The 26,616-nt window shown below is 36.9% G+C and overlaps 1 protein-coding gene across 3 annotated transcripts; it reads right to left on the minus strand.

The window, feature by feature from the left end:
- Positions 1–25,211, minus strand: LOC129276009 (uncharacterized). Of its 3 annotated transcripts, none has more exons than XM_064109794.1 (8): positions 25,019–25,211; positions 22,502–22,594; positions 10,424–16,436; positions 8,678–8,772; positions 7,787–8,141; positions 6,721–7,110; positions 5,828–6,313; positions 1–5,603 (listed from the first exon to the last, which is right to left on the minus strand). In XM_064109794.1, the coding sequence occupies exons 2-8, from the start codon at positions 22,547–22,549 to the stop codon at positions 4,903–4,905; spliced, it is 8,088 nt and encodes a 2,695-aa protein (XP_063965864.1). In that variant the 5' UTR covers positions 22,550–22,594; positions 25,019–25,211; the 3' UTR covers positions 1–4,902. The 3 variants fall into 3 exon arrangements, with proteins under 3 accessions (XP_063965864.1, XP_054768430.2, XP_063965863.1); XM_054912455.2 differs by having other exon boundaries at positions 1–5,606; XM_064109793.1 differs by having other exon boundaries at positions 1–5,606; positions 24,763–25,058.
- Between the last annotated feature and the right edge of the window lie 1,405 nt (positions 25,212–26,616).

Here is a 26,616-nt window from a genome sequence, read left to right on the forward strand (position 1 = left end):
TTTAACTTTGTATATAAAAGTTTTAATGAAACTTCTTCAAAAAACAATGAAAAAGCCTTCAAAACAAGGCACTTCTATAACCGTTGTTTACATCATTGTCATAGCGATCATTTGTCGCGATCCATTTTTGTAGCAATCGTCTGTGTAAGTCGAGTTCAAATCCTTACCAAATCATGTAATACGTCTGTGAAATTTGAGTAAGACTTCTTACAAAATCCTATAATACCATGTAATAAAAAAATATCATATGCAGTATCATGGATAATGGATAAAATAAGCTTTGGTATTTAAGAGTGTTGAACATGAAAATGTCACGCACAGTCTAGACTTCTGACTTTTCATGAAAATACTGTGTAAATACAAAATAACATAACATTTTTAAAGTAATAAAAGTACAAAATACTGAAAAATAATAATGGTTATTACAAAAGAAATTGTTTTTTATGTATGAGAAAAGGTGATGTCTTCACTTGCATAGTACATACAGTGGTGGGCAACCTTAGAGTGAGGGCCTAGCCCCCCCCCCCCCCTGCCAATGGTCCATTCACTGCAAAGTGGAATGGTTGACTCTTCATTTGGTAACCAATATTGACAAAGAAGAACATTCACAATATTGATTCTTTGGTCCTTGGCGATAAAATAGAAATTCAATGCAGTGTTGCAGAACATTTTTCAAAGCATTTCAATGATTTTTCAATCAGAGATGAAAGAAAAATTAGTTAGATCATTAAAGATATTCTATAAACTTTGAACATTTACATGTACACAGATACATCACTAATAAACATAATAAACTGTAGCATATGATTGAAGTTGGCAGGATAATACAGGCAGGATTAGTGAAATGGAAGTTCAGCCATTATTGCATAAAACAAACTTGTGATTCTATACAAAAAGCAGTAGAACACAAAGTTTATTTTCCTATTAGGACATCTGAAGTTAAAAATAACTTGATTTTAGGTAAAACATAGACTCCTGTCATCATATGGATTATGCTTCAAGATCATATTAATATCAAAATAAAACTTAGTTCAGATAATTCCTCTTCCCACCTTTCCTAGTGGAAACAAGAGACAAAAATTCCTAATAAGTGGGAAGAACTTGGTATGAATATATCAGAAGGGAAAAGCAATTTGCATAGTACCGTGGTAAAATAATCAAGAACTGAAGAACTGAGCGTTTCATCAACATTTTAGTCCGCCAAGCTGTCAGATCTGACAACTTTCCTTGAATCTGATTGGCTGAGAGGTACTGTTACTATGGTAATTGTCGGATAAAACAGGACTTGTCGGATAAAATCCTTTCATGAAACGCTATATCTTAAGAGTATTAGAGTAACAAAGAGGCCCTTCTCATTACGCTTTCTAAAACTAGTTTACTGGAAACCGATTCAGGAAACCACTTTGGAAGATCGCTTTGCTAGCGTTCCCACTTGATCACACGAAAGTGATTTTCAAAATAACTTTATGTAAAGCGCTCTAGTTGCTGTGGAAACGCTCTCAGTGGGGTGACACGTTTCGCGCGAAATTCGAAACCGCAGCATAGGCATTCTACACCTGTCGTGTGGAGTAGCGCGCTCAAAATGTGCGAAGATCGCTTCCCGAAGAACGGTTGTGTCCTCACTTACGCTAAAACCAGTTTAACGAGGCAAAGCGATCTTGAAAACTACATCGCGAGGTGGTTTTCCAAACTGGTTTGGAAGATCGCTTCCAAGACCGCTTCGACCGTTCTCACTATGCGTTAAACTAGTTTACACTAAACTAGTTTCCAGTAAACTAGTTTTAGGAACGTAGTGAGAACAGCCTCTATCTGAAAATACCCACTAGATCAGCCAGTAACCGTCTCCATCTCACTTTTTCAGTAACTTGCCCATTAGCCGATGATAGAACTTTACTGCGTCAGCTTCAAAATACTGGAATGATAGACAGTCCAAATCTAATCATTTAATCGTCTTACAATTTTGCCAAAGCCAAAGGTATTTCTTTGGTCCCCAGAGAATTGACTTAGGCAGATTTACTGGTATGTATCATTTTGTTGTTCTTGCAAAAAGAACACTTGGAACAGGAACAGATGACATCTTTTTCAATGTCAAATCAAACTCTATGCCACATGACACATAAAGAATACTTATCAAACACATTTAAAATCAGCACAACCATAAATAACATCTGTATCACAAAAGAGTAACTGTATAAGCTGAACATTTTTTAGGTAAAATTTTGGCAAATATCTAACTTTAACTTTTTTTCTAATTCCTGACATAGCATTCATATACAAAGTGAATGAAAATACATTAATGGACCAAAAATATCCTCTCATGAACTATCCACCTTAAAGCAAATTAGCAAAATACCTTGTTCATGAAATATATGACATTTAAGAACTTTTTCTTTTTCAGTGACCACTGTTACAAGCTACTGAAATCCAAGCACCTGATTGGCTGGTAGGAATTTCGTAATCAAGGACAAGGTGCTTCATGAAATGCTCGCAAGGACTTTAGAATATGCCCCTCTTTGAATATCAAAGATCCAACTTAACCGTAAAACTACCAAAAATAAATAAAGATTCACATTATCAAACATTATCAGCACATCGCAGCAAATATGGTAAACACTAGCTACTTTGGAAACTGAGATTGGGTCAACATCCAATTCAGCATGGCCCTTTAAAGGATTTCAATGAAAGGTTCAAAAGGGAAGCCCTGCAATAGAAGAATTATCTGGTGAAAAGTAAAGTAATACTTATTTCAATGAATTGCATGCAGTTTTATTTTTAGTGTGTATACAAAATCAGTCATATCAAAGGATGGTTTCATACTATCATTGTACAATGGCTCCATGCCATTCTCTCCAGTAACTTGCTCTTCTGAAAATAATTAATTATAAAACCCTAACCCGACACCTAACTCTACACCTTGCGGCTATCTTCTGAGAAATCAAGGTACTAAGGTAGGAGCAATTGTCACATGGGTGAATGTCAAGTCCCTCATTCACATTTTACTGACCATCATGTAACAAACTGGTCATTGCATAGAATCAAGCCTACACGTAAAACATTGAATTCTTTCAATAAATCTGGTGTCGGATTAGCACCAATCACAACATAAAACCCAAATAGAGGCTGGAGCTGGTAAGACTGAGTGTTCAATAATGTGATTGGTATTACTTCTGCAAACCCGTGTTGATGCCAAGCTTAGCAGCCCAATTCAATATCCAAACACTAACATCAACTTTAAAACTTCAAACTTTAAATCACCCTATTTATCCCTGCAACGTGGGCTACTTCAGCCAAAAATATTGGCATTTTAGAGTTTTATCATTCATATTGTATCTGCAAATAACATTAGAAAACATTGAACATTACAAGAAACATCTCTTAAGTGTAAAAACATAACTTAACTTTTATGAATTTTGTTCAGTTCAGTTTAAAAAAAGCAACAGCTGAACGACTGTCTGGAGTGTATAAACGAAGAAGGTACTTACTATAATTGTCACTCAAATAGCATAGGTTGAATGTATTGAGGACAAAGAAAAAAAAACTTTTACTTGAACACCATCCATATTAAATGATATAAAAAATAAATACCTTTGTTTCAGACTAAGTTTGATTTTTACAAATTCACTGGGAATCTTGGACAATATTCAGAACAGACATAATATTTGAAACATCCTCCATCTGTTACAGCAATGTTGGAATACATTATCATACTTTCACATGTACAGTTATTGAATAATATATTTCTGAGGTAAACAAGGTATAATGCTGGAAGTAAAAAGAAAACACTATCTGGTAAATTAAGTAAGATATCTGTTCATGTCATGTACATTTGTATATACAACAACAATTGCCCGTTGTGTAATCCATATTCAACTGAATACCTGTACATTATGGAAAAAAAATATACTTGCAGCTGAAAGCAGGTACGAGTCACTGTATTGAAATAAATAAAACATAAGAAGTGAAATGTACCTTGTGAATATATATTGACCAGTATATTGCAGCTTATTCCAACTTTGACTGAATATGTTGGGTTTTTTTTATTCAGTAAACTTTGCCACCCAATATTGCTTCCTATTATCTGCCTAATTAAGAACTTTGGCACCAATTTGGATGCCACTTCTTTGCACTTCTAGAATTCTCAGTCTTTTTCTTTTTTTCACATATGGATCTCAATGAAACTTCACACACCAAAAGATTCTTAGAATAAATAAACAATTAGCAAAACAAGCACAAAACTATTCACCCTTTACACTGGCAAGTATCAATAGGTATATACATGTACATATAAGGGTTCATAACATAAAGCTTAGCAAATTGATCAAGGGGCTGGATCTATGATTGATTGCAATGATAATGGTGTAATGATCAATCGTACAAATCAGCCTCGTGATCAATCGCTAAGCTTTATGTCACGGGGCCAAGGAATGTATAAACTAAATTCGCTTTTTATGAGACGTACTAATAACTGTTCAGTACTACCTATTCAAATGACATAAAAGTAGTAAGAACTGTCAAGGTCTTTGAAGTTACAAGATGGCTTGAGAAAACAACTGGGATACAATGTTCATTAGAAAGGATATTTGGTGGAATCCAAGTATACAAGTACTGATAATTAAATCCTGATGCAAGGTATGCACTCTAGATATTCAAGGTATGCCTTCATCAAGGTGAATCAAATGATGATACTGTTTTACTGAAAGAGAAGTGCTATCAAATTTACTGTCTAAGTCGAAGGATATCACATAAATGTTTTAAAAGGAAGTTGTTTAATGCCACGGTAAAGCGGCGTAGCACGGATTATCAAGAAGTCATAGTTTTACATATGACCATAAAACATAACGTATCACATCTGGACAGTCAAACACAAGCCTTCATGCTGACAATACAACTTCGTTGATGACATCACTGTGGTGACCCTGTGAGATAGGTAACTGTAGAAACTTGAGGAGTGTAGAAAATAGTTGACCGACTGTCCACACCATTGGTGTATGACTGTGTGGTAACAGGAGCAAGTTGAACATTTGGTGGCGCCTCTGTCCACTGGACGTTCGCAGTTGGAAGCGTTATGCTCCCACCAAGGTATCCAATCCCAGGGTTTTGGATATTTCCTGAAGGGGCAGACGGGCCCAAGACAGTGCGTACTAAAGGCCCAGAGGTGGTGGGATAAGGGGTACAGAGGGGAGGACTGGCACTGAGTCTGTAGGTTTGTATCTGCTGATTGAGTATCAGGGGATTCAGAAGTGACTCAAGGCTACTTCTCCTCTGTTGTGACACTTGCTGCGAAGGCTTTGGCTGTACGGGGATGAACATGGAAGCAGGTTGCGATGGCAGAACTGTCAAGTTTTGCATCCCTGAGGATGATGGGCTCATCAAAGGAGAGTTCAACACAGTTTGAGACATACCACTTGCAGCCATGGGTTGTACAGTATCTGGTAAGTTGCCACTCTGATTACAGACCCTAGATGGCACTTGTTGGGAGCTTATGATAGGGTTTGTCTGTATCACTTGCCCGACAGCACTATTCGATCCTGCTGCTACCACTTTTGATGGCGGAACACCATCAGCAGAACCAAATGTTTGTGATGAACGTCTTTTCCTGATCACTTCTGGAAAAAAATTGGGAGAAAATGAAAATCAGGATTATTGTAAAATCTTGAAATATACATCATTTAAGTTGCATCAAAGAAAGGGAAGAATCTAAGCTTTACAAAAATGTAGTCATCATTTATACTGTATCCTTGTGACTAGGCTATGATAAAACCGATTTTTTATTCTTTATTTTTTCTGTAATGTATTGCTTAACAAACTGTCTTGTTTGCAATCTTACCTTGTTGGGAAGATACAGTGAGGTTGGAGGATTCCTGAGAATGTCTTCTGGCAGCTGTAGCAGCAGCAGCAGTAGCTGCCATAGAATAAACCTGAGATGCATCCTGAGTCTCAATTATTCTAGCAGAATCAAGATCGAAACTACTAAAACCCGTCGATTCCAGAGCAAGATTATTTTCCGGTTCTTCGTCTCGCAGTGAGAATACCCTTAAGATCAATGGCATACCAGAGAGGTCATCCTTCTCAGATGCAGTGTCAGTAATTGAGGATGTATCTGATTCCTGGACAGACAAAGAAGGTAGACCCTCAACAGGGCCATCAGCCTGGTGACCAGGTAGCCTCTCTGAAGCAGATGCAGGTATTGATGATGAAGGAAGTATAGTTTCAGAGTTGGACAGTTGTTCTTCATTTCCAGACTGTGTAGATTCCTCCATGACCTTCAGCAACTGCATCCATTCTTCCCGAATGTCTTTCTCAGAAAAAGTTCCTGAGCAGATAAAATGTGATGAAAAGTGTTTTAATTATGGTACATTTACATAAAGGAGGACTAACTGTTGTGTTCATAGCATAAGATTACCAATCTTTGGGTTAGCTCCCTGTGAATGGACCAAAGCAATAAATGAAATGAAATTACTTTCTTTCTACTAGGAATTAATAAGTTGCCAGGATGAAGAATTCAATGGTGGCAAATTACATTGAGGATGTCCATACTTCCTAAAGGAAAGGTGAGCGAAGCTTCTTATTATAACAGAATGGGGATGGGAGTATTATTTTCTTTCTCTTCCCTTGGGAAGAGATAAGCATTATCCCTTTTTGTAATTCACAAAGGCAAAATATTCAGTATCAAACATAAAGATTATTCACTGGGGACCAGTGTTATACTATGACACTCACCATTTGCAAGTGCATCAGCCCTGGATGAAATCTCCCAAGCAACGTCATCAGAAGACTTTCTCCGCCTCCTCCTGGACTTCTTGCCCTTCTTGGAATTGCCACTTGCGGTCCTTGATCGCTTCCGTTTCAGAGGCTCAGTGCCTCTGGCATCCGCTCCTGACAGCATTCCTGTGAGAAGTGGATGTGACTCAACCACCTGGCTGCTATTGCCCTGAGACACAGGTAGGCTACCTGACTCATTGTTATTTGTCTTAACAGGGACTCCAAGGAGATCTTCAGTCATTGTGTCCCTAGAGGTAGCATTGACTGGGTCCATCCCAGGCTGATAACAGAAGTTCACATTCCCAGAGGTAGAGCCTCTGGTACCAAGCAACTGCTCAATGGGTGGCCCTGAAATCGATAACAAAAGAAATAAAGAAAAATGAATATCAATAGACAATCTTGATATGATGAATTATGAATAACTTTTACAATAAGGCCTTATAAATTGCAACATGCAGGCAATAAGCAAGGTCTATCCATTAATAGAAGATACTGTCCCATGTGCGCTTTTATTTATGTCTTCAATAATTAACAATTGCGACACACAGAAAACCTATTTGTGAAATGTTCTTTCTATGCACCTGTAATGTCAAGGGATACCAATAATATCAATAGATTATATTTTCTTTTCCTTTGGTTTGGTTTGGCATAGAGTTGCAAATACAATCAGTTGTAAACTTGATTCCATTTTATTTTCATGTCACAAGACCCAGGGGCCTGCTGCTAAAATAATTGTTATCAATCACAACTTGGTTTAATCGGTCAGAGTACGTATTTGAAAATTGTGCTTGATTTTATTTAAGTTTGTGTTAATATGCAATTCTTTCTGCAACAGCCGAACGGGTAGCATTTCTTTCATACAGCTGTACTTAAAATTACACCAGACTTTACGTACGATTGGATTCATCTACACACAGATATCTTGTCTAACACAAGATAAGGTCACTGGTTGTGTAAAAAGTTGTACATAACAATAGGAACAGATTTACAAAAAGGCCCCCAGATTTCCCCTTGCCGATCTTACCTGTCAAGGCAATATGTTCTCCTGGCTGGCAATCCAGCTCAACCTCCCTCTGTGCTAACTCCACCACGGCAGCATTATGCTGCCACCCATGATCACACGGGAACGGGTTCAACTGCTGGATTCTCATCTGTACCTTCTCTGGTATTGGGGGCCTCTTCAGGTTCTTGTTGGTGATCATGCGACGCTTGGTGCCCCGCTTTGGCTCCTGTATGGGTTTGGGTGGCTGGAGGGCTCCCTCTGTAGGTGAGGATGACAATGGCTTGGAATGGGAGGCCTTGTGGTTTATGCCAACAGTGCTTCTGGGAAGGTCCAAGTTACTTGTTGACGGTGTTACATATTTGGCTATAAGGCCAAGCTGTGTTTGAAAATATGGAGACAGGTTTATTTTTAGGAACCAACATGTGTAAATATTACCTTCACAGTAATTTATACAGGAATCAGGGATGCAAAATATATACCTATATTTAAAAAAAAAATGTAAAATGAATAAAACTGAAAATATGAAAGGTATTCCAACTTCTGCCACTGGTTCTATCAAAAGAGCATATATCCATATTCATAATTCAGATTTCAATCAGCCTACTTCTTCTATTTGCAAGCAGGCATTCAAAATGAACTGTACTGATACTAAGCACTATAATTAATGACTAAATCCATAGTCCATACTGGAAAAAATATGTTTGAAAAATCCAGGATTTGATAACATGTATTTAAGAGTGTAACTAAAATATATTTTCAATCAGCGTTGAATCCATAATAAAAAGAAACTAAGAGGGCACAGTTTCCTAGATTGGTTTAAAAACAAACAGAATATCACTTTAACCCTGCCTAAATGCACATGTAATATATAAATGTAGAAAAAAAAATGTAAATGGAAATATAGCGACATACCCTATGCGTAAGGGCAGATACCAGTTGGTTAAGACTTTTTGGACGCTTCATCTTTTCTTGGGGATTCTCTTTGTTTGCTTGCTTTGAATCTTCATCTAGAACACAAGGATAAAACAATGAACGAAACAAGATTAGAAAACAATGGTACATGGTGTACTAATTATATAGTGATACAGAGCCAGGCCATCTTCAAAGAGTTGGCATTAATCAAATAATCTGAATTATGGAAAGCTAGAGCTACATTTATGGACATCATCTTGAAATACATGTTTGTCTTTTCAAAGTTCTTCAGTTGTGACAAAAACCCATGGTTACGTGTATATCAACGTTGTACCAATCAGGATCCCTTTTGCTTGGAATGGAGTCTTACAGTTCACTCCGAGATATTGATTTCAGCAAAAAGGGAAATGCCATAGAAAATTGGATGTAAAATTTGACCTTTAGTGAAGAATTATGACAGTATATGACTCTCCATATTTACTGTACATGTAGCATTTATTTGATCAATCGCAATATTTTGTGAAAAGGGCCCCAAATCTCTTTCAAGGCCCCTGCCATACACATGCAAATCAGTTCCTGCTAGTTGGATATTCTCAAGCTCATTATCTCTTAGTTTTGCATGTTAACATCTGAAAGCATTTAAATGGATTTAACTAAATATTTTCCCCTATAACTCTGTAAAATCAATGCTCAAGAAATAACTTCCTCATTTAAGAGATCATTCATCAATCATCAACTGCCATTTTGAGAAACTGGTTCTGTGTAACAGCTAGTGATCAATCACCTGTTTAATACATGAACACTAACAAAGTAGGTACCATGTTCTTCACAAAGAAAACAAAGACAATGAGAAGATATTATAGAGTTTGCATGAGCACATGCCATCTTGTATGAGCATAAGCTCAGCTAAACAATAAACATACCAGTCATGCCTCTTGTGTGCAAGACATAAAAGGTGTTTGTATGGCTGGAACTTTAAGAATGAACAAATCCCCAGAGTCCAGACAGTGTAATAAGCATGCTCTGGGGTTCAGGCATTCACATTCAATAGCAAGTTTCTTGACACAATATCACCTGCAAATTTTATATCAGGTCTCATTATCATGCATGGATGGATTATCATGGAGTACTGGTACAAGACAAAAAGATTGTGTACAAAGTATGAATTGCTATTGAATAGTTCAGAACAGCATATTGTTACTGGTGGGTATATTTACTGTACAACTTCGAACAAGAAAGTTTCATTGGAAGCCTTCACTATCCCAAGACATGGGTACCTTGTATTTCTAAGAAAATTTTAACAGTTTTGGGGCTAAATACCCTTCCAAACTAATAGATAAATAAAATTGACGGAAATAAAGCCAAGTTTGAATCCTTACCTTAGGAAAAATAATGCAAAAATGTACTTGATACATTAGATATTTTCACCAAAAAAACCAACTATATACTAGAGATAATTGACAATTATGTATTTTTTAAATAAAATATACTGAGAATAATGCTGATAAAACTGCCATTTTAAGGCAGCATTGCAAATTTGAGGATCAACAAAGATATTAATTAGACATTTCAAACCTGCATAGCTTCTCATTTCATAGCCGATATAGATTGAACTTCGTTTTAAATTGCTTCTCTCTGTCCTCTCTTTTTAATCAACTGGACATTTCCCCCGAAGGTCTAACTCTCAATAAAGCACTCAGAAATTCAACATTTCTGAGTTAACATTAAAAAAAAAATTATATTTACCAGGAGTTATGCTTCCAGATGGGGTGTCCTCCACTGCTCCCGCATCAGGTTCAGATTTGATTTGGATGCCACTTTCCGGAAGCTGCTTTTCTGGAGTGTCTCTTGAGAGAACTGCCTGGGGTGGACCACCTCCTATGGTTGCAGATGAGCCTAAGGAAGAAGAGTCTCCTTCTTGACACTTTGAATCATAACATGAAAGAGCAGAGTCTTTGGTAGATGTAAGATCCTGATCTTCACCCTGATCTGTAGTGTCATTTCCAGGAGTCTCTTTATTTATTGATGGTTCCAAGCGGTTTGTCACAGGATCTTCCATCCGATCCTTATCTAGTACATTAGCAACCAAACTTTTGGAGTTTTCAACAGAAGCACTTGTCTTGGCTGCTGATGGAATGAGACTGTCAGGTGATGTGTCTGCACCATTTTTGAACATGGTAATGCTGAGTGGACACTCAGATGGATCAGCTGTGACCACATCTATGAGGACATCGTCGTCAGATGTTGCATCATCATGAACCAAAGGTTGCTTGGCTGGGTCCAACTTATCTTCAATAGCATCACTTGAGGATGTGGCTTCATTTTTTCTTGAAGGAGTGTTTTCTGTGACTGAAGATTCCACTGGTCCACCTTTAGTGGATGTTGAGTCCCCAACTTCATTCCCCCATTGAGGTGTGTTTATTTTTGAGAAAGTAGGAATTGTTCTTTTTGGAGAGTCCATAGCCTTGAGGAGACCTATCAACTCCCCACATACCTTCACCCCTTTGACACTCTCGTCTGACTTTTCCATCTCTGCATCTTGCTCTACTTTGTCTGATTTATCTTTAACAAAACCTTCTAAAGCCCCAAGTCTCGAATCTGCGGAAGAGCCAGGATTACTTTCACATGAATCTGGCAACTTGTGCTGGATATTGTCTTCTAAATGGTCAACTGGGAAATAATTAGTGCCTTCTGGAGCCTCTTGTTCTTTGGGGAGATATTCCATCTTATCACAAGCTTCCATGTCTATGACAAGCTCATCTGCTGAGGAATCACTGTGTCCACCACCCAGCTCTGATAGATTGAGACTTGTAGTATTATGTTCTAGAGGAGCTGATATGCCTTGGTCAAGGCAGAGACGGTTCACCTTATCACAATGTTTCATGTCTATCACTAGTTCATCTGATGATGAATTTTTACGTCCAACACTCTGCTCTACTGGGTCATCTTCTAAGGAAGTTGAAACACCTTGGTCTAATTGCAGAGAGTCCATCTTATCACATTCTTTCATGTCTATGACAAGTGTATCCGAGTTGGAATCATCACACTCGACGCTCTCCTGTGATGGATAATCAGGCAAATCAGCACCTTTGAGAGAAGCTGGAATACCTTTGTCTTGGATGGTATTGTTAACCTTCTCACATACTTCCATGTCTATGACAAGCTCATCTGCTGATGAATCATTATTTCCAATGCCCAACGGTGATGGATTAAGGATTGCAGCATCATCATGTTCTAGATTTGAAACACCTTGGTCTGGGCAGGGACAGATCAAATTTTTACAAGGTGTCATGTCTATCACTAGTTCATCTGACGAGGAGTCTTTATGTCCAACACTCTGCACTACTGGGTCATTAACAGCATTTTCTAAGGTAGTTGGAACACCTTGGTCTAACTGCAAGGAGTCCATTTTATCACATGCTTCAGTGTCTATGACAAGTTCATCTGATGATGAATCCTTAAGTCCAGAAGTTTGTCCTATTTTGTCATCAACTGCATTTTTACGGGAAGCTGGAACACCTTGGTCTTTTTGTGGACAGTCTGTTTTATTACATGTTTCCCTGTCTATGATAAGTTCATCTGATGGTGAATTATTATGTCCCACACTCTGCTCCACTGGGTCACCTACATAACTTTTTAAGGAAGTTGGAACACCTTGGTCTTCTTGTGGACAGTCCATCTTACGGCATGCTTCCATATCAATGACAAGTTCATCTAATGATGAATCTTTACCTCCATCACTCTGGTCTACCGGTTCATCACGAACATCTTTTAGGGAAGTTGGAACGTCTTGTTCTTGTAATGGACAGTCCATTTTATCACATTTTTCCATGTCTACGACAAGTTCATCTGATGATGAATTTTTACTTTCCAGACTCTCATTACATTCATTGTTCAGTGTTGATGCATAAAAAATATCTGGTGACTTATCAACACAACCATTGGATTCAACTGATACAGTTTCACAGGTCATGTCAAGCACAGCATCATGTTTACTACTCTCTGTCCCTGTGCTTTGTGATACAACTTGTTCCTTTGATTGCTCGTGTTCCACAGTTGGAGGATGGGGTGATGTGCCATTTACCTCCACTGATGGCACATCATTTTGAATGCTCTGCTTTTCCGTCACATTTGAGCAGTCTGAAGTCTTAATCTCCAGAGAGGTTGGAGTGTTTGGGGCCACTGTGGAGACCTGCATCTCATCATCTTCACTATTGCAGTCGAGGTCTATGACCTCAAGTTGATTCTTATTATGGCTGGACAAATGACCTTTCAACAATTTATCTCTAATAGGAATCCTCCTTGCTTTCTTACGTGGTACTAATGAAACTAATACCACCTCATCATCATCGCTACTATCAAGGTCAATGATTTCACTTACCTTCGTACTTATGTTCACAAATTCTGGAATAGGCTTTACAGAAATATTCAAAGAGTCAAGATCTTCTGAAGATTCCTCTTGTCTTCCATTCCCATTTGACTTATTTTCTTCTGTATCACTGCCACCAATTTCATCTACCACCACAAAGGGTGAACCTATGTCATAATCAGGGGAGTCTATTGTTTCGTACAGATCATCTACTGGACTTGCAGGCTTTTCACCAGCACTTGCATTCTCTTCATCAGGACTAATTTCAGAGTTCTCCATCACATTTGCAGACATTTTGTTACATTCCACTGGTGATACCTCTTCGAGTGTTCCAGTCCTTTTGATTCCCCCTGCATTTCTCTCCGGTTTCAGCAAATCTTTCCTGTCCATTTCCATTACTTTAGGTGACTCTTCAGGAGTTTCATGAAATTCTTTATCATTAGAACTTGTCTCAGCTTTTTCGCTACTTTCAATGAATGCCAATGTTGTTTTTCCAAAGTTTTTCTTGGTTTTCAGCAAATCAACTTTGCTGCTATCATATTTATCTGATAATACATCTATAGCAGGTTTCTCATGCTCTTCCACATTTACTTCTTGCTCAGAGGCTGAAATCTTCTCAACTTTGTTAATGGATTTTGTATCTCCTTCAGAAAACTCTACATTGTCTTCTTTAGTTTCCATCACAGCTGCTGCAATATCCTCACCTTCATTAGTTTCCACCAGATTTGACGAAGAAGTCTCCTCTGACTCCTCAATACTATCAACATCTTCAGACAAATCTGAGGGAACCTTCTCAAGATCAACAGAAGAACTGACTTCACAACTGTCTTCATCAAACATGCCCTTTGTCTTTGCTCTAGAGGGGTCCTCGTTACATGCTACAGTATCCTGAGATGAAGACGGTGTTGATTCCCCCTCTGGTGATATTGATCTCTCTATGAATGGTATATCCTTGTGGGACATTTCAACCGATGATGCAATTGAACTCCACAAGTCTGTTGACTTCTTGTCGAGACAAGATGAACCATCAATGAAGGGTATCTCTTTGGGTGATGCCTCTGTTGAAGATGCAATTGATTGCCATATCTTTGATGATGTTTCAACAGAGGAGGCAATGGAATTCCAGATGGACCTTTCTACTACCTTGGGCTGGGTGGACATGTTCTCAGACATATTAGAATTAATATCAGTTCTGTCATCTTTCCACAACTGGTCGTCCTCTTTGTTTTCCTTTTGATTGGTGGGATTCATCTTGCTAGAGACCATTACCTCTCTCTCGTCCGAGTTTGAGGAAAGATTGATTTTGATCAAATTGACTGACAATTCCCTTTTGAATAGAAATTCGCCACTGTACGGATTCCAGATCTTATCATAAGAAATTACAGGACCACTTTTCTTTACAAACTCCTCCTCAGTTTCCTTTGGTTTGATTTTCTTTTCTTGCAACAGACATGGTTTGTCTTTTCCAACAGAAATGCTAACTGGAGGATATGGAGGTTTGGAAGTATCCTCACAGCAGTTCCGGGGAACACTATTTTCCTCTACTGTTGAAGAAATCACAGATGACTGACTAGACACAGTTGAACTTACACCACACTTAACTGGTGATACAGTTTTCTTGTTCTTCTTATTTGCACAATGCATCTGGTTTGCAGATTCTAATGGAATTCTTCCTAAGTTCCTACCTGCTGTCACCCTATTAGAACAATCCGCAAGAGCAATGTTCTGTCTCTTCCCTGAAAGAACTGGTATTGATTTGCCTTTGTTCAAAGAATCTGTTGTGACCACCTTTTTCTTGCTCAACTTGTGATTTTTCTTATAACGATCATCTTGGAAGTCTTCGGCATCTGAAGAATCAGACAGATCGCCTTGAGCCTTGGCCTGTGGCATTGAAATAGCAGAAAATAGTCCTTCACGGCTCCTACGCTTTCCCACTGGCATAATGGAAGGTACTTTTGGCTTTCCTGAGTCTATGGCTGCCTGGCACACATCATCACCTTTCATCTTATTCTTCAAAAGATTTGTTTTCTTAGCTAGGATTGCCTTTTCTTTTATTGTCTTAGATTTGCTTTTCACTCTGCTATTGGAGGATGAGGATACCTTTGTTAATGGTTGTTGAGGCTTCAGGTGCCTCAAATTCAATTCAGCTGCTCTATGATGTTCACTCTTTGGAGACTTCAAATTTTCTGTGACTTTTCTTCTGACTGAAACATTCATTTGTCTTTCTTTTTTTCTCTCAGCTTTGCTTGTCTCATCAATACAAGCTGAACGAGTGATCAATCCTTTTCTATGTTTACCTTCTGATTCTATAACTCTTTTGTGGCCACCATGAGTATTTATGCCACTTGCATCCATTTTCTTCACAAAAACTTTGGCCTTTGTCTTGTCAGAGGGTAGGCACTGTTTCACATGATCTGCTTTCTTAAAGTTTATTAAGGCACTATGTTTTTTCATCAACACCTTTTCTGCCCTGCTAAAGCCATCCTGAGTCGTCCTATTAACACGATAATGCTCCCGGGATTCAATGTTTTCTCTTCTCACTTTGCTCATTTGAACTCCAAAGTTTTGTGAATCTGCTTCTCTGAGTACTTTCTTTTCAGACATGGGCATGGATTTCTTTCTCATAGACTTTTGATTGTCGAACTCCTTCACTATCCTGCTCATGCTGCCTGGTGCCGATTTCCTTGCAGAACCCTGATAATGGGAGTCTTTGTCTCCTGTGTACACATGTTCTTCACATAGTTTTGTATCACAGAGCTCCTGGCGATCTCCTATTACTGGTGTTGTTGTGCTCTTCCTTGGTGAAGACCTTAACATTCTGTGTTCCAGAGATTCTACCACTTTGTCAATTCTCTCACTACAATTCTGCACAGGGTCAGGTTTTTGCATCACACCAGATTCCTGCATTCTGCTAACCTCTACATCTTCAGCGAATGTCACATGCGTTCCCTGCCTTCTCCCAACTTCTCTCTCAGCTCCTTTAAAACAACCTTCCGCAGAACGTAGACCAACCCGTTGCCTTGTATCTGCTTTTCTCTGTATCCCTCTTACGACCCCCTTCTTTGCTTTCAACCTCTCTTGTTTCCTGTATTTGGGATCCACTGTTTCTTTTCCATGTTTCCGAACATCTTGATCTCTACGGGAATTACTCTCCAATCGCTTTGAGAAAGATCTAGTACTTATTAAGCTGTCTGTATTGTGCAAAGAGGATGATGTTCCTTTACTCCTGGATATTGTCTTTGCTTTCAGTGGACTGGCCTCCGGGTTGGCTTCCACTCTCTTGCGCTGTCTATGAAACCATATCCACACATGGGCTGACAAGGATCCAATCTGAGATGCTATGTGATCTACTTGCACCCTTCCAGGGTTGGGATTGATGTCAAACCACACCTGAAGATTGAAGAGAAAGAGAAATATATCAGTAAATACTGTAAGAAAGAGAAATATATCAGTAAATACTGTAAGAAAGAGATATATATCAGTAAATACTGTAAGAAAGAAAAATATATCAGTAAATACTGTAAGAAAGAGATATATATCAGTAAATACTGTAAGAAAGAAAAATATATCAGTAAATACTGTAAGAAAGAGAAATATACCAGTAAATACTGAAAGAAAGAGATATATATCAGTAAATACTGTAAGAAAGAGAAGTATATCAGTAAATACTGTAAGAAAGAGAAATATATCAGTAAATACTGTAAGAAAGAGAAATATACCAGTAAATACTGAAAGAAAGAGATATATATCAGTAAATACTGTAAGAAAGAGAAGTATATCAGTAAATACTGTAAGAAAGAGAAATATATCAGTAAATACTGTGAGAAAGAGAAATATATCAGTAAATACTGTAAGAAAGGGAAATATATTATCAGTAAATACTGTAAGAAAGAGAAATATATCAATTCAATTCATTTATTTCACTCGATAAAAATAACATATACAGGTAAATAAGAAATACATAATGACAAGAACAAAATAAAGTAACAAAAAATGATAATACAGTATTAGTGTACAAAACAGGCTTCGAGTGTGGACTGGCATTAAAGATCTGTTGGATCTTAGAAGTTCCAGCCCAGTAAAGAAAGAAAAAGAAGGGATACAAAATAGAACATACAAAGACAAAAGCGTACAAGGGAAAAACAAACATTAATAAAGTTAAAATGAAGTGTTTGCCTTTCTAGGAAAAAGGTAAATACATGTACTGTATAATCAATACTCTACATGAATTGTATAGTTAATTGGGCTGTATAATGTAATCAATACTCTGCACAAATCTTGATATTGAATTATACGTACTTTAGGTTGATATATCTACAACACTTCAACCGCTTGCTTTTAGGCCTGGTGAGTTGTACATGTATGAGTTTGATTAGGTTAAATTTTCTAGGGTAACATAATGCCTAGTTGTCACCGATTTCTTTCAATTTGAGCAAGAATGAGATAAAAATTGATAGCAATCGTGAATTTCAATTTCAGAACATAGAAACAGTCTTTGGAAGAGGCTTCAAATGGCTTGATTGATATGTACAGGGTATATTGTGCCAGATTCAGATAAATTTAGAAAATGAAAAAAATGAGGGCTCAGAAAATACAAGAGGCTCAGTCTCAAATTTTGTGATATATACATGTGTTATGTTGTCATTGGGGTCTATTGCAGTTTACTTTCAACCAGTCTTAAATGAAGAAAATGCAAGGCAGGATGTACAGTTCATACATTTATTGAAGATTATAAATATGTTGATGATGACAGTACAGGAACATGAGTAAGTCTAATGGTGACTCTTCTCTGAAGTATAGACCCTGCAAACTGATGTAATATAAAATCTAAACTCTTCTGTAGCTCTCTCTAAACCATTCTAAAATCTAACTCCAATCTCTATTCAATAACCAATCTGACTTGGGTGCAAAAGTGAACTCCTTTTATATTGGTCTGGTCAAGACTCTACAGCCAAACAGGTGTTGTCGGTCAACCTTGGATGCTTGACCAATCTGTAGAGTGTATGTCATAACTTTACTCTCAATGGGGGGGGGGGGGGGAGTGGACCTTTTTAGTGAGAAGGGGGAATGTAGTGAATAAAAAACCCATAAAATGTGTGTGCATCAGCAGTTTAGCTGGAAGAAGAATGAGTAATACTTGGTAAACATGTGATTTCCTGTTATTATACTTCCTGTAGAAGTATTGATTAAGTATTGTAATATTATTGCATATGTGAGGTATGTCTTATCATCTAATTGTTATATCATCACAACACATGACTTTATTCCCATGTATTAAAGCAATGACATACATGTACAACAGCCATCAGATACTCGTGATCTGCAGGTGCTGTGTTCAATCAATCAAATTACAATCCTTGAAGTATCCAAAAACATTTATAACTGTTGAATTCAATTAAATTCAATTTTAATTGAATGTGAAAATAAATAGTATATAAACCCCTCAAAAAATGTTTGGAAATCTGAGTTTGGCCATTAATTTCTCCCGACTCCCAATTTTACACAATGCATGTTTGATATCATTCAAAAGATAATTTAATATTCTTTAAAATGATATCATGCTTTGTATGATCATGCCATCATGAAATGAGCATGATTCAAAAGTGTTGGATGAGGTATGATTTGAAAAGCTGCAAAACGAGCAAAAAAGTTTTATAGAAATCTGAGTTCGGCCATTAATATCTCCCAACTTCCAATACACAATGCATATTTGATATCATTCAAAAGATAATTTAATTCTCTTTAAAATGATACCACGCTTGTTATGATCATGCCATCACGAAAATAGCAGGATTACAAAGTGTTGGATGAGGTCTGAACTGAAAAGCTGCAAAATGAGCAATACTCGTCATGAAGGGTCAACAGAACATGATTCTTTTGTCTGTGTCAATAGAGATGAAAATCCATTCAAATCAAGCTAGCGGCAGCCCCTGCTTCTTCATTTTTTATGCTTTGCTATGGTTTATGTAGTGATGGTTTGTTTGTTATGAGTTTGCTTGTGCAGAGGTGTGTTTGATTCCATGTTAATGTTGATGTTAAGGTGCATGAAAACAATTAAAAGAAACTGCTGAGAAACTCTTTCATCACCAATGAAAAAAGAACAGCGAATTTCAATATTGTGTCATTTTGCAACTTTTGAATTTTGACCTTGCCCCACATTTCAAGGCACTGCACCTCCATGTGAACCATAATCATATCATGTAGGGTATCATATTAAAGAAAATTAAATGATCTATCCATTGATATTAATTACACATTGATATTTACTAAAACCGAGGAGGGATTATCGATCAGAATCAAAAGAAATCGCTGAGAAACTCATTTATCACCTCGGAAAAGGGAACAGTGACTTTCAATATTGTGTCATTTTGCAGCTTTTGAATTTTGACCTTGCCCCACGTTTCAAGGCACTGCACCTCCATGTGAACCATAATCATATCATGTAGGGTGTCATATTAAAGAAAATTAAATGATCTATCCATTGATATTAATTACACATTGATATTTACTAAAAACTGAGGAGGGATTATTGATCAAAGTCAGATTTCCAAACTTTTTTTGAGGAGTTTATATCCAAACATGAAATGCTTTTAAAAAAAGGTGGAGAAAGCAAGTACATGTATACAGAAGCTCAGACATTAAAAATTGATCGAATGTAACAGTGATCTCAATCATCCTTCTGGTTCAGACACAATCTCCAAGGCTGGCATCTACTTCTTGGGTTAACTCACTGATCTGAGTCACTGGTGTGTGCTTAAATCAAGGGGCAAGTTGTAGAATGAACACTCTCCCTGAAATACTGTTTTGAGTTGAAATTTTGATCTGGTACTAGCAACCCCCATACAGTACCGGTAGTTTTTTACATACTCACTACAATACATGAGATGCAGGTTAACAACCTCATTATCCACGAACACATTCACCCTGAAGAGATACATTCATAAAACTGTTTTGGATTACAGGTCACGCAACTGCTTATCCCCCTATGCAACACATTTAGCCTGCATTATCATTCCACTAAGCTGTTTTTTTTCTTTTCATGATCAATTTTAATAGGTATTGGAAACAATTAAAGACTAATCCCTTCTATGAATTAGTTCATGTGGATTGCTTTACTTGGCACAAAAATAATGCTGAGGGCTACATTGTAACAATGACATTATTCCACAAAATGAGCTGTGATCCTCTTATATAAACAGGATGAAACTAATGTGGGAAAGCGAATACAAAGATCACATGTAATTTACATGTGATCTTTGTATTCGCTTTCCCACATTCAAATGGTGCTTTTGTAATGGAAATGCATTGCTATAATGTTGGATATGAAGTAACTGTTTTCACACAATACATTGAATACTTTAATAGGCCGTATTCTGAATGCAGGGTTTAAACTAAACCCTGGTTTAAAGTTGTGGTTTAACTATGGAGAGCCTATTGGGGCACAAATGACAAACCCATACAAGTACAATTTGACACCCAAATTGTTCGTAATTGTCTGGGAATGATAACTGAATGCATTTTGAAGTATTATTCCTCATTATGAAAGCAAAATGAAACTAAATAGTAAACATTAGAAATACTATACAATAAAAACATAATTTTGTAACTTTTGGCTCCCTGTAACTTTAGCACAGAGTTAATAGACTGTGGTCTATTAAAGTTAACCCCGGCTTCATAATACGAGCCTCAAAGTCTAATATATCATGGTCCCCTACTACAATTAAGATTTGATGAAAATTCATCAAAGAAAACCAAGTTTTGATTTTGTGACAAGATGTGATCAGATAAAACATTTTAAACCAGTGTGTATGGCGTATGGTCTTGCATGTATACTGTGGTTCAACTTTTTTTCTTTTTTTTAAAAAGAAAATATGAGACATTTACATGTACATGGGAGCTACCCAGTAACCCACATGTGATTCTTTTAGTTTCATGGATTTTCATAAAAACTATTAAAATATGTGTCTTTTATTTTCCTTTTTTTAATTTGAATTCTACTGTGGAGTGGACTTTCCCTTCAAAAGATTGATTTTTTTCTTCATTAATTCTACTTTTGGGATAGACTTTCTTCTCAACACATTGAACACAATGAGTTCAGACTTGACTAAAATTATAGTTTAAATTCTTATCAATTTTTCATTAATTTTGTGACTGAATCGTAACAGGCCTATTTGTAACCCAATAGTTTCTCTCATAATTATGAATACTTTAAATTATCCCAAATTGAAATATTGAAGTAAGTTTCTTCTAAAGTTTCAATCCATTAAAAAAAATTATTGTAATTTTTATCTTATTTTCAACTAAAAGTATAACACACCAATGTATGACTTTTTTCAGTGTACTCTGGGTTCAGTCTGCAACTTCATTGAATTTTGCAGGAATTGGTTTACAATTAATACAGTAAGCACATAAACCAAACTTACATAAACCGATGTAGCCTTCATCAATCTTTACTGAGGCACAAGCATTTGCTATGTGTATTAAAAATTAACCATGATTTCAAAGCCTTTATCTGAAAATTACTGCCCCTGGCCAGTAATCAAGTTTAGCTCCAATGGTATTCCATGTATTTTGACTGGACACTTACAGTAAGCTTAGTTTTGCCATTGATCTGTGTGAGAGAGTTGAAAGTTTTCCGATTGTGACCTCATCCCATAGCTTTTGTACATGTAGCAGAAAATGGTTTCAGTTCCTTTCTCCAGCATTGTTTACTCCCCTTCCCATTCAGCTCAAAGAAACTGTAACTGGTTGGAATCCGAATAGCCATCTTACATCATAATCTGTAATTGTAAGCTAAGGCCATCTTCTAGCCCACATGTGTTTCATAACTTCCATCCACATGCACCAATATGTGGACTGTTGGTTACCCCTTTCCCATCAAATGTAGGGAGAGGCTTTTAATAACCTACTGTAAAACAAAAATAAAACTAGCCCGAATAAAAGCCTTTCATTACAAAAAAAAAACATTTTATGAAATTCTCCATTCTTCGGGAGAGCCCTGAAAACTTATTTATTCTTTAGGCTTAGGGTTGTTTATGATATGATTGTTTTATCTCTGCACCCATGTATTGATAGCTGGATGCAGGCTTGAGGAAACTTTATACATCCAGATCTGGCTGGGTTTACATTCACATACGGTATAGTCAAGTTGAACTCCATCACCAAATTGCTACTTTGATTCACAGAATGTCGTCATTATTTTCTTATGTTTAAAAATTGATGCCTTTTTACTCTGAGTTTGTTTTCTTAAAAGTTTCAAGCTTTCACCATTCTGTTAATCCTCATTTATCCTCTTTATAAAATAATATAATTACAAAGTTTGGATACCCCTTGAAAAGGCGAAGCACCAATTGAGGTTTTTCATCATTATAAGTGGCCCCTAGAACATGTAGGTCCATGATCTCATGGTGCAAACACAAATTATACAAATTCAGATCTTCAATAAAAATACTTGCCTTCAATTTTTCTAGGTGATCATTGCTAAAGTTGATTTTGGCAGTCATGGTGATTTCTTACATGATATACTGATAATCAAAGCATCTTCTGACCTGCATAGATGAAAAGAAGAGAAAGATAGAAAGATGAAAAATATTATCAGTTTATAGAGGCTTATCACTTTGATCAAAATACAGACAGACACAAGTCAGCCCTGTTTCATATAAACAAATGCACATCAGCTCGGTATCAGCTAATCAAATTGCATGATTTCAGTAGAATTTTTGTGAAACAGGTCCCTGTTGAGACTTCAGACAAAATAGATAAAATGGTAGACCAAACAAACCTGTAGGCTTTCCAGTGGCTATAAAATCATCAGTTTGTGAGTTCTAATAAATATCTCAAAACAATATAAGTCATACATGTAGGCTATCAAGTCACTTAATGTATTGAGTCTAACAGAAGAGTACTGACCATGAATAGACCTACACATGAACAAATACAATTTGGTTTCCTCAATAGTTAAGGATGAACATGCACATTATACTCTGAATGTACATGTATATGAAACTTTTAACCGCATCAGACATCTGAGCAGGGCAACTTTAATTGCCTGCGATGACTTAGATCAAGAGTGGTCGGTCAATAAGTTTCCAATTGTTTATCCACGAACCAAATTTATTGCCCGCTCAGGAAAGTCAACGAGAAAATGCGTGGAAATGTAGCGGGCAATAACGCAAAGCTACCATCCGCGTATTCTACGCGTCATATTGAACCACGCAGTGCTATACGTCATAATGTTGATCAAGTTGAGACAATGCTGGCCTACTGCGTCCCCATCATGGCACAAACGCGTCATTTCAATGGTAAAGTTCAGAGGCCCAGTCTGCTCAACATGACAAAATAAATTCCCATTCTTCTACTGTAAAATATGTAAATTTTCACGATTTTTGCTCTAGATATGATTTGGATAATAATATAAATATTGACTGGCTTTTCCTCTGAGGGAACATAAAAATATTGCCCTTACAAGTACCATATTGCACTCGTCTAACGACTCAGACCGATATGATTCAATTGCGGGCAATATGTTTGATGTTCCCTTCAGGCCAGTCAATATTGTATAATTATCACTCGGATTATGTACGCAGAAGACTAAAAATGTTAACTAATAATAGAATTGAAAACAAAAATCCTGATACACAACGTGAAAAACAAACTTATCAATATCATGCAGTGAACATATACATTTGTATGGTTCCACTCCCAGTCTCTTGTACACTTATCATTAGAACATACCAAGTCACATCAGTTGGGTTTAAGGAATATGTTTGCATTGTAAACAATGTACAAACATTGAAAAAAAGAATTCATAAAATCATTAGCAATTATTAGCCAATGCCTCACCAATTCATGGTACTCTTCCCCAACAGACCTAGATCAAATGTATTATACCCAAATAGCTGTCTCTTCAGGGCCGTCTGCACCATCCCGAGTTTTCAAATTAGCGCGCTATTTCTGATCTGGCAAATTATCCTGATCTGAACAATCTTGAGATTATTTGCAATGGAGACGCAATTATTGCGCTAGTTCGTAGGATTAATCTCGAGATTGCAATCCCAAGTCATCTTGGGATTATTTGCAAAATAGCGCGCTATTTAACGAATTATCACGCTAATTCATAGGTGCAGACGCACTCGGGATTATTTATTCACGGCGTCAGACCATAAAGCATCGATGCCTCGCTCGAGCAGGAATCGCTCTTCTTGCGATGGTGGAGACGGGGTTTCTTGAATCTCGAGATTAATCGAGGGTCAATCGGGCTAAAATCTTGAGATTGAGCAAACTCGGGATGGTGCAGCACCGCCTTTCTTCTCTTCTCTTCTTTAGATTTGTTCATTGAAGTAAACCCAAATAGGCGTACATATATTGTCATGTTCAAACTGATTATTTTCCTCCCAGCAACCACTTTGTTACAGGATGGTGGGGAACTTCTAAATTTTTAACATACTGTATGATACATGCAGTAATATTCAAGATGAAATTTAAATCAAAAGTTAAAACACAGCATACAAAATTACAATGACAATCACAACCAAATTTAGCACATTGAAACCCAGTCAGATATCATATTATAATACTAACATTATACATATATAATTACTAGTAGGCCTTACACTAGATGACATTAAAATTATGGAATTAAAACAATCAAAATATCAATATTAAAATAAGTCATACATGATATAATATCATATTACAGGATCATGTATACACTCACAGTCCCACAACTTCCCCCTGTTGGTGTTTACTTGTATTATTATTGATGTATGCTGCTTCCTATTCCGATGAACAACACGTAACAGATCTTCTCTGTCGCAGTACACTTCTGAGTTACAATGTTTGAGCAACTTGAGCTCAAGTGATTTTCTTCTGACAATAAATGGTCAAGAGTTTTTTTATGAGAAATAATAAATCCAAGAAAGTTTATGGCATCCGAAATATCATTGGCCTTTGCCTGGTCACCGATTACTCACCCTTACATCTGATTGGTCAAGAATTAACTTTCACTTCCTCAGACTACAGAAGGGTGGGAGAATGCCCTTCTTGGAAATGGCTGACCAAGGTGGATGCATCAGTGTATAGTAAACAATCACATTCCTCACATTTTATGGTCATACTGTATAAAGGCTTCCATTTGAGGGACACTCCTAAGAAATGTGACTCAATGCAAGGAGTGGTTTGACCTCAGAGGAATTTTGTATGACATTTTAGTTTTATTCTTCTTTTCTCTGAATTTCACAACTGAGGAATGTTTCACTTCTGCATGTATTGTGAGCTCTAGACAATTAAATATTTCTAGAGAAAAAATAAGCTTTGATTTTATATAAAATAGAAATTAACACATTAATTCCTTGAGCCTTGGAATGAAGAAAGGCTCAAGCAGCTTTTTTTCAAAACTAAAACACACTGTAAAAGTAGGCCTTTGAAGGACGCCGCCTGATAATTATGACATAATATGAAGTTACACTATAGTTTTGCAAAAATATGATTTTCACAGGGTACAGGTGTACTTTATTTTGAATCCCTCTGAAAAGCCTTTGAATATGAACTCATATCACAGTCCAATTATTAAAGTGGGTACCGGTAACTCTTTCATGAATTCCATTTAAAAAAAGGTTAAAATAATTTGAACTATTGTTCAAAATCTTTTAGGTGCTTAATTACCCCGGTTAATCACTCGCTGTTGGCATGTTGCCATGACGATATTCTGAACTATTTCTTTGTGCATTCAGAAAAATAAGGCAGACTTCATTTTTTTTTCGAATTTAAACACAAATTTTGTTACCAGGTCCACGCTATTGCCTATTCTGATCTGGATTGGGTTTACATAATTATCGTGGGTCTTGATCAGTCAAGGCATGGTGAATGAAGGACTGTCCCTGCAGACTTTCAACAGTAGTACCATTCCTTCTCGACCTCTCTCCCATAATAGAAAGCAGTTCATTCCTTGACTTTTGACCATAATAAACTTGGGAAGAGGTCGTCATTCACCCACGCCCGTTTCATTAGAACATGGACCCTACCATGACTAGGAAGACCGTGGGTGTAACAATTCCATGGAAAGATGATTCTGGCTGCTCTTCCGTACTCTACCGTACTCAATTATAATAGTCCCCGATTGTGCCTTGTGTGTGTGTTTTTTTATTTTATAATATATATATTTATAAAGAAAAAGTACTGCAAGTCGTGATCAGTTTAAAAAAAGTATTCTATTCAAATAAACAGTACACCCACGCTGGCGCACTGTATATTGTGTATCATCTCCATGGTACATCAACAAAAGGGCGTGTTTATGCTTCCACTTTTCTAGCCAGAATTCGCGTTTTCATACATGTACGTGAATAGTCCAAACAAGTGGAATGCCTCTGGCGGTCTCACCTGCATCACGCGATTCAATATAGCAGCAGTGGTGACTTTGAAAACTACTATAAAATAATTATTCACAAAGAACTCCATTCATTTAATGATACAATACTACGTTCATTGATATTTGACCTTGATCATGTGACCTAAAACTTGTCAGTGATACTTGATTACCCCTACATGTATATCCACATTTTATACACTATCT

Source organism: Lytechinus pictus, chromosome 14 (assembly GCF_037042905.1).
Source record: "Lytechinus pictus isolate F3 Inbred chromosome 14, Lp3.0, whole genome shotgun sequence".
NCBI lineage: Eukaryota > Metazoa > Echinodermata > Echinoidea > Temnopleuroida > Toxopneustidae > Lytechinus > Lytechinus pictus.

What these genes read in the sequence shown, in the direction of transcription:
- LOC129276009 (XM_054912455.2), bottom strand. Translation starts at nt 22,549, where the DNA reads ATGACTGCCAAAATCAACTTTAGCAATGATCACCTAGAAAAATTGAAG. An exon ending in TATCTGCCCTTACGCATAGG is followed by an intron (nt 8,142 to 8,677) that starts GTATGTCGCTAT and finishes TTTCAAACACAG; the next exon opens with CTTGGCCTTATAGCCAAATA. An exon ending in CACTGTATCTTCCCAACAAG is followed by an intron (nt 5,607 to 5,827) that starts GTAAGATTGCAA and finishes ATTTTTTTCCAG; the next exon opens with AAGTGATCAGGAAAAGACGT.